This window comes from Mus pahari, chromosome 1, assembly GCF_900095145.1.
Source record: "Mus pahari chromosome 1, PAHARI_EIJ_v1.1, whole genome shotgun sequence".
Taxonomy (NCBI): domain Eukaryota; kingdom Metazoa; phylum Chordata; class Mammalia; order Rodentia; family Muridae; genus Mus; species Mus pahari.
This window is the reverse complement of record NC_034590.1, coordinates 61,657,572-61,672,651: the sequence shown is the minus strand read 5'-3', so window position 1 is coordinate 61,672,651 and position 15,080 is coordinate 61,657,572. Positions and strand designations below refer to the sequence as shown.

The 15,080-nt window shown below is 38.8% G+C and overlaps 2 protein-coding genes across 9 annotated transcripts in view; one reads left to right on the top strand and one right to left on the bottom strand.

Moving 5' to 3' along the window:
• Window positions 1–9,960, bottom strand: part of Dlg2 (discs large MAGUK scaffold protein 2) — a 1,883,913-nt gene extending 1,873,953 nt beyond the window's left edge. For all 8 annotated transcript variants that reach the window (XM_029535332.1, XM_029535281.1, XM_029535286.1 and 5 more), the window contains exon 1: window positions 8,760–9,960. In XM_029535332.1, the coding sequence (XP_029391192.1) occupies window positions 8,760–8,778 (19 nt within the window). In that variant the 5' untranslated portion in view covers window positions 8,779–9,960. The remainder of the gene's footprint in view (window positions 1–8,759) is intronic.
• A 698-nt stretch (window positions 9,961–10,658) lies between these two features.
• Window positions 10,659–15,080, top strand: part of Tmem126b (transmembrane protein 126B) — a 9,611-nt gene continuing 5,189 nt past the window's right edge. The window contains exons 1-2 of the mRNA XM_021194393.2: window positions 10,659–10,742; window positions 14,219–14,340. Of these exons, the coding sequence (XP_021050052.1) occupies window positions 10,662–10,742; window positions 14,219–14,340 (203 nt within the window). The 5' untranslated portion in view covers window positions 10,659–10,661. The remainder of the gene's footprint in view (window positions 10,743–14,218; window positions 14,341–15,080) is intronic.

Sequence of the window (15,080 nt, the reverse complement as noted above, 5' to 3'; positions counted from 1 at the left end):
AGGTCCTGAGTTCAAATCCCAGCAACCACATGGTGGCTCACAACCACCCATAATGAGATCTGATGCCCTCTTCTGGTGCTGTCTGAAGACAGCTACAGTGTACTTATTTATAATAAAAAAATAATAATAAATCTTTGGTAAATCCACAATGATCCACCATCCTTCCACTAGGCCAAGCCTTCTAGGCAAGGCAACCAAGGCTGGTTTCCAAGGGCAACCAAGGGTCAAGCCTTCCAGGCAAGGCAACCAAACCTTTAGTGGATGGACCTCTGAGAGACATGTCAGACCAAATCATACCAGTGTCTGTGGCTTTATGGTTAGCAAAGTGCTGGAAAGGAATAAAACTTGGTTCTATCTGGTACCAATCCCATTCTTTTATGTTATACCATATTGCCTCTTTGCCTACCAGGGAGGGATCATGGTGTTTCCTCTCTTTATATCACCCTAAGAAATTACAGGCTATCTCACACTCCAAAACACATAAAAGATAATATAAAGAAAGATCTTTTTTAAAAGATCTACTGACCACAATATTCTATTAAAATAAATCATACTAGTATAAAATGGTGGGTTGTTCCTCCCATATCAACCATGTTTTCAAACAATAAATAAAACTTTTGGAGAAAAGAATTGCAAGCATGAAAATTAAGTAATAATCAACAGAAAAGATGAAGACAGCAAATTGCTAAATACAGTTTCTGTCCAGCTATCTACTAAAATATGTGTTCCGCTTTTATCAACTAAAAGAAAAAAGAAGATGAAAAGGAAAAAATGAGTTAGAATTTAAATAGTAGAGCTAATATCCGGACAAACAGAGGCAGATGTTGGTTACAACTTATAATTATTTTGAACATGCTGTAGCTTGTAAATCACTTTAGTATCTGTCAATGAGAAATACTCAGAAAGAATATTTACCCTATGTATTTAAAAACACACATTGTGGCATTTTCTCTTTGTGAACACTTGTGTCAGCATCATATCTGAGCAATGTTGCTCCCAAAGCTGGACCCCTATCACCCATAGGAGGGGAACTTGACTCTGGATGTAACCCACTATCCAAAAATGTATTCTGATTGTAAGCATTTGCACTTTCCTATTTATAGAGCAGTTTTTACATGAACTAGGTACTTGACTCTCATAATAATCTTCAGGAGTAATATTAGCATGGTTATGTTTTAAAATGAAGAATTTAAAGTTCAACTTTTGATTTTCTTTATGGAAATTTAGCCAGATTCTGCCAAATCATAGGACTCCAACACCCATCAGTCTCTGCTGCTCTGTGATCCCGCTCACCATTCCACAGCATCACGCCTTACAGGGAGGAGAGCGCAGAATGGGCTGCTCTGTGATCCCGCTCACCATTCCACAGCATCACGCCTTACAGGGAGGAGAGCGCAGAATGGGCTTCTCATACTACATCTGCCAGGCACTTTATAAACATGGAGTTACATACATTATTTAGTGAGGAAAAAGTTTTTAAACGGTAATGGAGAAAGGGAATTAAAGGAACAGTTTTTACAGGCTACTTGGTGGCATCAGGATTAAAAGACTCATCAAGTATTCTATATTTGGGAGATTGGCACCTAGAGAAGTAAACTTTTTCCCCTTAAATTTCTCCATTTCTTTTATTGGTATTTTATTGCATCAAGAGGGTATATGTGCCAGCAAACACATGAACACACACACACACACACCTATAGCAGCAAGCATAGGCTTGATAGGCTCTTCTTCCTATCAGTACTGCTACAAGGCAGGAAGACTCAGAAAAGAATGACATCATAATGTATATAGGCAAACATAAATGCAGGTATTCTATAAAATAAAAGTTTTTAACTTAGAAGTAGAATCTCTATCAGACCAGAAACAGCTATCTAGATACAGAATCTCCTATCTCAGAAGTAAAATTTATATATAATATTATATATTATATATATTATTTATACACACATACACACAGAAGCATATATACCATATAGAGTAGCACACATTTCAATGTAACTCAATATAACTTTAGTGAAGTAGAAGAAATCTCAAAACCATAGAAATATTGTGTTCATTACTCAGTGATTAGGCATAAACATTACATTTGAAATGTAGAAATTAGTATTTCCTAAATATCTAAATGTATACATCAAGAATCCAAATTGAGGCTGGCAAGATGACTCAGCAGGTAAGGTCATTGCCACCAAGCTCGAGGACCTGAGTTCCATCCCTGGGACCCACATGGTAGGTCACATCAGGAGAGAATCGACTCCTGGAAGCTGTCCTCTGACCTTCATACATTTATCTCAAGCCATTCATATATGTGTACAAACAAATGAACAATAAATAAATGTAATTTTAAATTTAAAAATAGTCTAACCTATGATTGTCTTATTATGTGTTTTTCTAACCTAATAATCTGGTTCTTTGTACTATATCCTACTGGTGCTGTAGAAGAAGAGAAGGAGGAAGAGGACAGTGATGATGGCAATGGAGAATATGATGACATAATTCATAACATAAAAATAATGATTTGAAACAGCATCTTGTTTTTTCTACCTTGACTATGTTCTGTGTTTTATCATTTTCTGTATCTTGTGTTAAGTATTACATCTTCCCTAGATGGCCTTGATCCCTCTTCATCTGCTTCCATGGCAGAATATGTTAACAAAACTATGCATTATTAAAATTGCTCACTTCCACATCTATATTCCAATAGATCTCAAGAATCATATGGACAGAAACTGGAGAGATGACTCACAATGGTTAAGAGTACTTGCTATTCTTGCAGAGGGCTCACGTTCAGTTTCCAGCATCCACATGGAGGCTCACAACCACCTGTAACTCCAGAGGACTGGAACTCTCTTCTGGCCTCCACAGCCACCAGGCATGCACTTAATACATATACATAAATTAGAATAAAACATTCACACATATAAAATAATTGTTAAGATTTTAAAAAGAATCATAAAAGTACAGATGGAATACCATCTGCTTCTCTGAGACACATCTGATAGATGGTAATAACACAACAAACTATTACTGGGTTGATAAAGGATTGAATATATTTGTCCTAAATTTCTATATATGTTTACCTTTTAAAATAATTTAATCATTACCTATGAAGCCTAATAAATTAGAATCTAGCAAATTTCTTTCAAACCTTACTATCAAAATGCAATGATAAAGCTGTCCTAGAGCTCCAGAATGATGGTCCCCACTCCAATAAAACCTTGGAACCTTACCTCAACAGGGTTAGGTAGGTCCTCAGAGACTATCAAGATAGTATCATCAGAAGAGAGATGCTACAAAATCTTATCCTCAGTCTTTGGGAGGTTAAGTTAAATCATTTATTTTTAAGGATTTTTCTACATTTCATTATTCTTCTTGCTCTCCTCAGCTTGTTGCTTTGTGTTTGAGACAGGGTCTCAACTCTGAAGTTAAAGCTGGTCTGACGCTTACTGTGGCAGCCCTGGGTAGCCTCAAACCTATATCAATCCTCCTGCCTCATCCTCCTAAGAAACTGGATAACAGGTATGAGACACCATGAGCAGCTCTTGATCAAAAAGGCCTAAAATAAATGGGGTCAGAACAACAGTTTCATAATAGAGGTGACTTGGCTATAGTTCTTGAAATAGTTTTGCAAGACATACTAAAAACTGAACCCATGCAGAAAGCTTACTAGCTAGAATTTGAAATGGCTGGACAGAAGAATCTAGGCAAAACTCATGACCCTTTGCTGACAAAGCAACCTCCATTGAGGCTGCAGAACCTTTGTATCTTGACTGCTACAAATTACTGAGCAGGAACCGTGGCTAGGAAATAGATTCTGTGCTCTCAGTATAAAAGGTGTGCAACTCAGCGGTATGATAAAATATTTGGTAATCATTGACATGAAAAGTATAAATATTTTAAAACAGTATATAAAGAGAACATATGAATACAAAATAATAGTGTTCTTACTGTTCGGTGAATATAATTATATAATGATGAGGGATCAGACATGAATGAATTGAATGCTTTAACTCAACATTTTTAAATCCAGTGTATGGGTGTGTGTGTGTGTGTGTGTGTTCTCACTGTAGACTCTGCTACCCAAAAAAGTAATTGGTAGAAAGTTGAAAATGAAGACTAAATGTTCGATTTTGAATGAAGCGTAGAGCAACTTCCACAAAATTAAGTATGTCACACATCTTATGTAAAAAGTAATTACTATATTATTTGCAATTTTCCTAATATATAACATGAATAAAACAAAAGCAATTATTATATCAATTTATTTTATAACTGTTGTCTGATTCTTAACATCAGTTATCCTAAATCAGTATATGAACACAGAAAATATTTTTTTTATTTCTCTGTTCAGAATATTCTCTCCTTATGACTCCTGGATTAATGGTTGCTTTCCAACATCCAGACTCTATGATGCCATGATTTCCAAACTTTCTCTAACAACACTGAGAAGTCTACTTCAGAGACACCCATAGTAAATTATTTATTTAGAGAACTCTCAAACCTTTGATATTTTTTTCAGTCTTTTCTAGGCAGATCCAAGGCATAACTCTTTCAAGTTTTATTAGTTTTGAGGAAAACATGAAGGTGAAAATGACTAGAAAAGGCATCTAGAGAGAGGCCTGCCATGGTAAACATGAAAGGTCAAAGATAAACTTAGAAACACGAATACAAAGGGGAAACAGCAGTCATTCAGGATCCATCAATAAACTCATGCATAGGTACTCCTATTTACAACATCCAAAACTTGTCTTTAACTTAACACGGGCTAGAAGCCAAATGAGGCAGCACACATCTGTAATGAAAGAAAGCACACCAGAGACAGAGCAGGCAGGTCAAGAAAGCAACAGAAAGAAATGACAGAGATGTAAAAAGTAGGCACAGATAATGAGAGGCTGGTGGAAGTCAGTGACATACTACAACAGCTAGGTTAATCCATAAAGTGCTGGAAACAAATAATGAAGGAAGAAAGTATTAAATGATGAAAGAATAAGAATAGTCATAAGGTCCCTTCCCCAGATAAAGTCAGAAATGACACTTGTAAGAACCTAGTTAGCCAAGTGAGGACACCCCAGTCCCACTTGGGAGGGAGAAGAAAGCAATCGTAAGTGAGGAAGACTGGAGGGACCTGGGAGGGAAAGTGTATGGGGGTGTCGCGGAAAGAGGGGAACCTAAGCTGTTATTGGGTGAGGGAAAAGGACTGAGGCTCTGAGGGCCAGTAGAAAGAATGGAAACAGGCAACTTCGGGAGGTAGGAGGTTGTGGGGACTCTCCGGAATGCACCAGAGACCTGGGAGGTAAGAGACTCTCTGGACTCAAAGGGAGGGACCTTAGATGAAATGCCCAACAGTAGGGAGAGGGAACTTATACAGTCCACCTCCAGCAGAAAGACAGGGCATCAAGTGAGGGATGGGGTTGTCATCCTACAGTCAAAACTCTGATCCATAATTGTTCCGGTCTGAAAGAACTGCAGGGATGGAAATGGAGAGGAACCTGAGGAAAAGAAGGTCCAGTGACAGGCCCAAATTGGGATCCAGCTCAAGGGGAGGTCCCAAGGCCTGACACTATTAGTGCGGCTATGGAGGGCTCACAAAAAGGGACCTATCATGAAAGATGCCATGTTGCCCTCTGAAAGATCCAACAAGCAGCTGAAAGAGTCAGATGCAGATATTTGCACCCAACTAATAGACAGAAGCTGAAGCCCCCTGTGCTTGAATTAGGAAAAAGCTGGAAGCTGAGGAGAAGGGTGATCCTGTAGAAAGACCAGCAGTCTCAGTTAACCTGGACTACCAAGATCTCTTAGACATTGAATCACCAACCAGGCAGCATACAGCAGCTACTATGAGGCCACCAACACATACACTGCAGAGGACTGCTGGGTCTGGGTTCAGTCAGAGAAGATGCACCTAACCCTCAAAAGAATGGAGGCCTGAGGGAGTTTAGAGGGCTGGAGGGCTGGGTGGTGAGTGCTGGGTACATCCTCGTGGAGACAGGGGGCACGAAGGAGGTATTGGATGTATAACAGTAGGAGGGTGGACCAGGAAGGGGAATAAAATCTGAAGTATAAATAAATAAAAGATTTTTTTAAAAAAGAGAATATAGTCAGCCAAAAGTCAGGCTATAAAAGATTATGACCAGGAAATACAAATCTCAATTTTAAGCATGCCAGTAAGATATATGACATCATCATATTTTAGATTTTTAAATTATATACAAAATATAAAATATCTAGCTTCCTTTCTGAAGATATGCTGTCAATGCTTGTATATGAAAATAATATTTCAGTATATACTAAACATATGAACCTGATTATACACTGAGAACAATTGCAAAACATCAGGAGTAGAAGTACAGAAGTATAAAAGATACTCAGAAGACAACTAGAGCATGTTTACAAAATCACAGACATGAAAGGGATCCATCACAAGTTAATAAGGGGAATTCTTTCCTTCCCATACATAATAATTATGATTTTTTTAAAAGTTGAAGAATAAAACTGCATTGCACTAAAAAAGTCCCACTGGAACAACTTAAACCAGCATTTTCTACAGAGAGTATGGACCCCAAACTATCACTAACTTTTGTTGTAGGATTAATAACTCAACAGGACATTCTTTCATTCAATTCAAGGAGTGTCTTCGGCTCTCTCTGGTCTTGCATCATATCTTACTTTGAATTAACTTTACATTTTTATAAACAAAAATATGTCAAAGATTGTTCTAGAGGTGTAATTGTGAGTAAATCAAGCTACTTCTACAGATAATAGATTCCTGAAGTCTAAAAAGAAACTCAAGAAAACAATAACAACAAAACAGAAGAGTCTTCAGTTGACAAAACAGGTCTGTACGCATGTGCAGAGATGAGGGTGGGTAGGAAGGTGAAACTGACGCATTTGACAATGCGTGGTCATCTTAAATCACAGTGAGTCTAACTTCTAGCATATCGCCAATCTATACCATGGAACAATAAACTGAGGAAAGGATTCATAAGAATGAAGGACGGTCTTACCTAAAGAATCTAATTTAAAATCTCAAATACTTTTCTTATATTGTAGAAGCAGTAGACATAGCAAGCTTAGCAATTAGAATAGCAAAACATGTAATAATTTGACTAGTTGCCTCTATTCAAAGCTATATTAATATTAATAATTTTAATTTATATTGTTAAAGGACAATATAAATTCTCTAGATCAATTCATTATAGGTTAATGTTATTCAAATATATACCTTTTTAGAAGTATTTCTTCATAACCTTTAAAAATTTAATCTCATTATATCCACTCACTTTTTAAAGAAGAAAGGAAGACAAAGAGAATAACTAAATTTTCTCTTGAACTATTAACTTTCAATAATATGTGAACAATTTCTGGAAGTTTTTTAAATATAGTAACTTTTAAGAAACTGAGCCTGTTGGCTTTAGAACCCTTGAGTTCAGTCTGTGGACATGTTCATCAATTGTGGTTTCTCCTCTTCTCTTCCTCCCTTCCTCCTCTCTCTGTCATTTTTAATTATAAGCAAAATGAAATAAGATTCTTCAAAAATATTTACCTGCAGAAATGATAGAAAGTAAAAAAAAAAAAAAAACACACACTGAGTTAAGGAAATCAAAGATATTGTTTATTGGCTACATTTCCCAAACCTTTCTTTCTTGATCCATAAAACCAATCATGTCCAGGTACAGCTCCAAAATACCAAGGACAGCTCACCTCTTTCAGTAAGTAGTCTTACGGGGAATGATAGAGGAGGAAACAATTCCACTTTTCAACCCCAGGATGCAAAAGTACAATTCTAGATGGTTCAACAGTTTCTGATAGCTCTGCCCCCCTTTACATGGACTATTTTCCAAAATAGCATCTCATTGACTTTGTTTTTAATACATCTTCCAAACCCAGAAGTCGATGGATTAAACAACATAAAATGCCATATGAATTCTCTAGATGTAACCTACAGTTTAGATCTCTAATTCAATATCATAGCAATCAACATAACTGGACAACATTCAGATCTATACTAGCCCAGAATAGTAAACTTCAAAGGTGTTCTAAATTTTGATTCAAAATCCTCCATAAACTTTATTACTGATGTCATCTGTAAAAACATAAAGGCCTAATTTCACTAAGCTCCTGTGGAATAAAGTTCACCTCAGCTAAGTTGAACTCTCAAGGTCCCTGATCTATAACAGACGACGCCCCGGGAACCCCATGGGATTGTGATCAAAGTGATAAGAGCTATTGAAAGGAAGAAAAGAGCAAGTATATGCTTTACTTGAGGGAGTTTCCCAAAACATGTTACTAAATAATAGAATAAATTATTAAAGTTGTGAATTACCACAAAAGTGAAAACTTATACTGGAATAAATTCAAATATGAAGCCTATTATAATTGTACAAATATTGCCATATGTTACACCTACATAATCATTCAATAACTATCAAGCTCATGGGGGAAAACTCCACTGTACAAGTTTCTTTTTAAAAGATTATTTAAACTGAGCTTTAAACCCCAAATCTATAGTACCAAATCTATTCTGATTATAAATGGTGACATTAACTACCTGGTTTATTAATTTACATATGTCTATAGTATTATCTTAACTCTACTATAACAAAATATTACTGAAAAGGTACTACTGAGCAGATATTCATTGCAGTAAGTATTTACTCAAAACCAGGCAAAATTTTGCTCTGCAATAGAATACAATTTAAATTACAAAAACCACAGCCAAGTAAAAGGAAAAGCATATGTTATGTATGAACCACATAGCCCACCTTTCTTCTTGACTGGCATTCTTGGGTCTCTCCACTGACTCTGGACTCAAGATCTCTGAGTTTCAGTCTCTGCTTGATCCAGCTGAATGGAGATGGAACCAGGTTAACTGTTGCAAATCTCTTCACCGTTCAGCCTTGATATCCAGGCTGAGTCTTCTATTTCAAATGAAGAAAAAAATGATGCATTTCTCCACAACCAAACATTACACTGCCCAAGGTCTTCAAAGAAAAAAATAGCAAGTTTTTCAATTTTTTGTAAAATATATATTCTTGTTTTAAAATCTGAGAAAGTTATCGTACGCATAGAAAATGTTACTAAAACTCCTCTTCAGGCAGCAACACTTTTAGATGTTCAATAACTAACTCAATTAAGGCACAAACCAATTTTAGGACGGTTGACTTATTAATTTATACATGTTCAAGATGGTTCGTAATAAAGAGCATCAATTTTTAGGAAAAAGTTTAAACTTCCCCTTCAAAAATACTTTTAAAAACGTCTTACTCTAGTCTTTTCAGGGGTGTGTGAGTTTGGACAGTGTTCTGGGGGCAAAAGAGAGATTCAAAGGCCCCCTTCTATTTACTGGTTCTGTTTCTCACCCCCTCAGTAAAACACGGTCCAGCTTGCCACTTTCCTATTTTTCTTCTGTGCTCTCTAAGCCCCCAAGGCTTGATCCTTAATGCCCCTCAGATCCTGATCCTCCTGTGTATTAACTGAGAGGATTGAAAAGAAGGAAAGCAATCCCTTGGCATGGAGACATTAAAGTGACAGTGCTATTCAATGGGCACTTGATGCAGGATGATTTGGCGAAGCAGACTTCTTCACACTGGAGTCATTCACATCATGCCATCTCTTCGCAAACAAGCAGCTTCCTATCCGGCGAGGAAAAACACTGAGGCTGCTGGAAAGGAGAAACCAAACCTTCCCCAAAAGGTGTTTTCAGAGACGCTGTAGTAGTATTAGGCATGCAATCACACACTATGCAAATAGTCCGCGATTTCCTAAATGAGAGTGCAGCTGTTTGGCTTCCACATCCACCCTTTCTCAGTCTCTCTCCAATCTACCCACCTTCCTTTTGCAGAAAAGACATTTCTCTGCCACCGCTGGCCACCCCTGCCCACACCCCGATCTTATACAGAAGAGCACCGAAATGTCCTGCACCCTCCAAGCGATGAAGTGTTTCCTCGGGCAAGAGAAACAGCAGCACTAGAAATTATATAACCCTCGAATTTGGCTTGCCTAAGACATGGAGACTGGAGGGTCGGGGGTTGCGGGTCTGGCAGACGCCGCTGGGCATTTCACGTGCACGGAAGCGCGCCTGGCCTCCTCGCAGCACCCTCCACCCCTAAAACACTGGCCGACCAGGGCTTTTCGGGGGAGCAGGGAAAAGGGAGATTTCTAACTGAACCCTTTCCAAGCGGGGCTTGAGGGTGGACTATGGGGACCGAAGACTAGAGAGAGCAGGCTAGCCCGTGCTGCTGTGGCCGCGCCGGGGAGGCGGGCTGGAGGCTCTGAGGAGGAACCTTAGAAACCACAGCCTTAACACACCGACCGGGCCGAAGGAACTACCAGGGCTCTGTTACCCCAGTCGCCCTGAGAAGAAGGCGCGCAGCAACAGGGCTGCGCCCGAACCGCCCCTGGTTCCCTTCAGGTTGGCCAGGCTGACAAATTAGCAGAGGACAAGGCAAGGCTGGCTAGGGGCGGGCCCCTGGCCATGAGCCTTCCACGGAGCCAATGAGAGATCGCAGTTCTGGGACGCCACGCCCAATCCCCGCCCGGCTGGAGGGCGCGGCTTTTGACTGGGTGGGGGCGTACCGGGCTAAAGGTACGAGCAGTCAGACAGCTGCAAGTCCCGCCCCAGGCGCTCCAGCCACGCCCTCCTGTCAGTCACGTGAGGCGCCAAGATGGCGGCGTCCGAGCGACAAAGTTGGTCCGAGTCGAGGGATGCTGGTGTGGTGCAGGAGGGAAATAGGGAAGCGTCCCAGGTAGGCGGGAATCTAGGGTGGTGTGGGTCGCCCCCTCGGAGATGATGCACGTGAAGGATTTGAGCAAACAGAAAGAACTGGTCCCGACTTTATGCAGAGTGTAATCAAATCTCTAGTTCCTAACAACGTAGACCTGAAGTCTACGCCGATTAAATGCAGCTTGTTTCTCTTCCTCGAGGACCTTTCTTCAATTACAAATACTTTATCGCCTTACCCCACCCGGCCCGACCTCTAGTTCTCTCATTCTGTTTAAGTCTCCTGCCTTTGATTGATTTGGTGTGTTCTGACTTAACGCCAGGCTATGATGGATTCTTGAATGCATTCACTCTTTTGATTACCTGAGAACCAAATATACACCACGGCTGGATAAATCATGTGAGAATGTTGAATAAAATTCCGAAGGTCAAATAATACACTTAAAAATACAACACACACAAACACTTTGCAGGCCATACGCCCACACAAATGCACTTAACTTGTATAAGGATGGTGATATGATCAGTTGCGTGACTTTGAACTTCCTTAACTCTTAGATTAAAAGTTGTTTGTGGCAAAAATCTTCATTTTCAGTCCTTGCTGAAAGACTTCCTGGGAATCTGATGATGGAGCACTTATCAGGCCTAAAGCGCAGGATTCTATGCCAACAGCACAAAAATAAGTTAAATAAAACAAAACAAAAAACTCTGGGCAAGTTAATAATCTATATCTCCTTAATTAAGGAGAGTGTAGTGAAAACCTTGCAAATGCCAGATGCCAAAAATATTTGCTGTTGTTTTTGATTATTTCAATATTGACTGTCCTGTAGCCATAATTGTGGGTACCCCTTTCCCCAGAGCTGTTTCAAAGTCCTGGAAATTTTCTGTGGGTGGTGAAGAGAGCTGTTCAGAGAATTGGATGAGAACAGAAAAAAAATTTCTTTTAAGGTTTTTTGATTAGCCATGATGCTATTGATACCTGCCTTCATAGTACACTAGATAGATTGGTTAGAGAATCCTCCTTAGAAAATACTATTTCTTCTTCTGTTTTTCCATTTGGATATCAGAAGTGGGGAAAGCAAAAGATTTAAGTCTATTCCCTAAAAAAAAAAAATTATAATTTGTAAAGTATTTTATGCCTGCTCTGCCCCCCCCCCCTCAGCTATCTTAAAAGAAAAAGAACTGACTTACATGCTGTTTTGTATTAAGGCAGAAATACTGGTCTTTTGATCAATTGTATACCACCTTAAGAAGATCAAGGAACCTATTCTTTGTGTGTGTTGATTTCCTGGATTCAGGCTCCATTTTTTTTTTCATTAATTTTAGGTTTATTTTATGCTCATCACTTATAAATATCATCTGTAATGAGCCTTTGACTTTATAACTTTTCATGGATTAATCCAGAAAATGTAGAGCAAAAAATAAAAAGCACTGAACTTTGAATCAGTAGACATCTCACTGATGAGATAAGTAAATATTTAAAACCAAAATTTTGGACTTGTAGGAAGTGTCCATATATCTTTGTTTGAATGAAATGAAATACTCTTAAGGTACATAATGTCATCATACCAAAGGATTTAAGTTTCCACAAAGACCCAAAAGTCTTATGTATAGCCAGAAACTCAAAAAGGAATTTGGAATTTATTTTTTAATCTCTTGGTGAAGCTCTTATATTCTCTTAATGTGGACAACTTATTGGCTTATCAATAACATGGGACACAGAGACCTTACAAACCCTGAGTTCATTCATTCCCTTTGTCCAGGCTTCACAGTATAACACATAGCTATTTCTGACAAAGACCCTGCCTGCTTTCTACCCTAGGCCCTACTAGAAAACTGAATTGCAACATAAAGTCCAAGATAACTAGGGTGCACTCCCTCTTCCCAGGCTGGAACAGTACCCAACTCTGATTTGTTGTTGTTGTTGTTGTTGTTGTTGTTTCTCTATTTTCCAAACCACTTTCTGTTCTCTCCTACCTGCCCTTAGCCCCAAAATAATCTCCCAAACTGCCTTAGGCTTTCATGAGAGAAAACGAGTGTGGTGGTTTGAATAGGAATGGAACCCGTAGACTTGCGTGTTTGAATGCTTGGCTCTTAGGGAGTGGCACTATTAGAAGGCATGGCAGTGTTGGAGGAAGTTTGTCACTTGGGGGGTGGGCTTTGAGGCTTCCTGTGCTCAAGCTAAACACAGTCTCCTGCTGTCTTCAGATCAAGCCTGCCTACACGCTACCATGTTTACCTCCATGATGACAATGCACTAAACCTCTGAAATTGTCAGTCAGCACTAAACCTCTGAAACTGAAAGCCAGCCCCAATTAAATGTTTTTCTCTATAAGAGTTACCTTGGTGCTGAAGGGGTCTGCAACCCTATAGATGGAACAGCAATATGAACTAACCAGTACCCCCAGAGCTCATGTCTCTAGCTGCATATGTAGCAGAAGATGGCCTATTTGGCCATCATTGGGAAGAGAGGCCCCTAGGTCTTGCAAACTTTATATCCCCCCAGTACAGGGGAATGCCAGGGCCAAGAAGTAGGAGTGGGTGGGTAGGGGAGCAGGGCGGGGGGGGGGTATAGGGAACTTTCGGGATAGCATTTGAAATGTAAATAAAGAAAATATCTAATAATAAAAAAAAAAGTATCCTTGGTCATGGTTTCAATACACAGGAATAAAACCCTAAGACAAAGATCTTTATCAACATGCAGGTATTATTTCTGCTGTTACTTCAAGAAGATTAAAAAAAACTGGGCCTTCTACTCTTTTGGAATGAACAGAGGAAGCTATGCTGAAGGAAAAACAAGATCGCTATCTCAGCAGCAAGACCAGCTTTATGAAACTCAGTTTTCTAAACGAATGTCTTAATCATTGTTTTAATGCTGTGAAAAGACACCATGACCACAGCAACTCTTCTAATAGAGAACATTTAGTTCAAGACTTGCTTATAGCTTCACAGGGTTAGTCCATTATCATTTTAACAGCCCTGGAGCTGAAAAAGTAAATTCTAATCCATAGGTATCAGAGGCAGGCAGATTGACAGACAGACAGACAGAGAAGCACCTGACTTGGCATAGGTTTTTGAAATCTCAAAGCCCATGAATGCTCAGTGAAATACTTCCCCAGACAAAGCCACAACCCCTAATCCTTCTAAATCCTCATATAATGCCAGTGCTACTCCCTGATGACTAATCATTCAAGTATATGAGCCTATGGGGGGCCATTCTTCCTCAAACCACCACATACGTAAACACAGAAATAGTTCCCCAATTTTTATGTAACTCAAAAAAAAAAAAAAAAAAAAAGCCCATCTCTTAACAGTCAAGAGTCTAATAAATGTTGATTGAATTGGTTTTTTAAAAGATGTGAAAGCAGATAACAAGGTACCTAGAACATTCCTAGACTCTAAATGTACTTGGTCTGAACATAGTTTTATAAAGTTTTATGTAATATTAGTGTAATTTTAGTGTAGTTAGCTATTATGACTCTGGGATTTTGTGTTTTCCAGGACATCAAGATGGCACTTTATAAACATGGTCAGCTAATTCCTTCTCTAGGAGATGCAAAGTTCAGAAGCCCGATAATCTCTGAAATTATAGAAAAGAAGTTTGAACACTATAGAGACGACGAGTAAGAGACACAGTGATAACTGATCAGTTACTTTACTTGTGCATCCTTCCAGTCCCAGTCTCTGGGGGTTAAGAAACTACTTACTTTTTTTGCTTCTTTTTGTCACCTCAAAAGTTTTATTTCCTGGGTAGTGTCACTATATAACATTTTGCCAAAACGTTTTTCCTTTAGACTTTCAGTTTCTCTTGCAGTTCCTCTGATTCCAATGACAGCTTGAATTGCTATCTTAAACATTTGTCTAAGAAGAGAATCTTCTAGTTCAGTGGTTCTCAACCTATGGGGCATGACCCCTTTGGAGGTTGCATAGATATCCTGCAAATCATATGTTTATATTATAATACATAACAGTAACAAAATTGCAGTTATAAAGGAACAACAGAATGATTTTATGGTATGGGATCACCAAAACAAGAGGAACTGTATTAAAGGGTCACAGCATTAGGAAGGTTGAGAATCACTGGTCTAGATATTTACATATGGAGGTGGTGGGGTTGAGGAGAATTGGTAACAGTGAAATTCCAAAAGATGCCTTTACAAAAGTCCGGAAAACTCTTCTAGTAAATAATTCATGGAGAAAGAGAAAAACTAGTTCTTGAGTTGATTACGAACTGGGCAGAAAATGGCAATGAATTGAAATATTGGTTTGTTAGACTCTGGATAATTTCTTTTGCTTCTTTTTATAAGACTGTGTGTGTGTGTGTGTGTGTGTGTGTGTGTGTGTGTGTGTGTGTGTGTGTGTG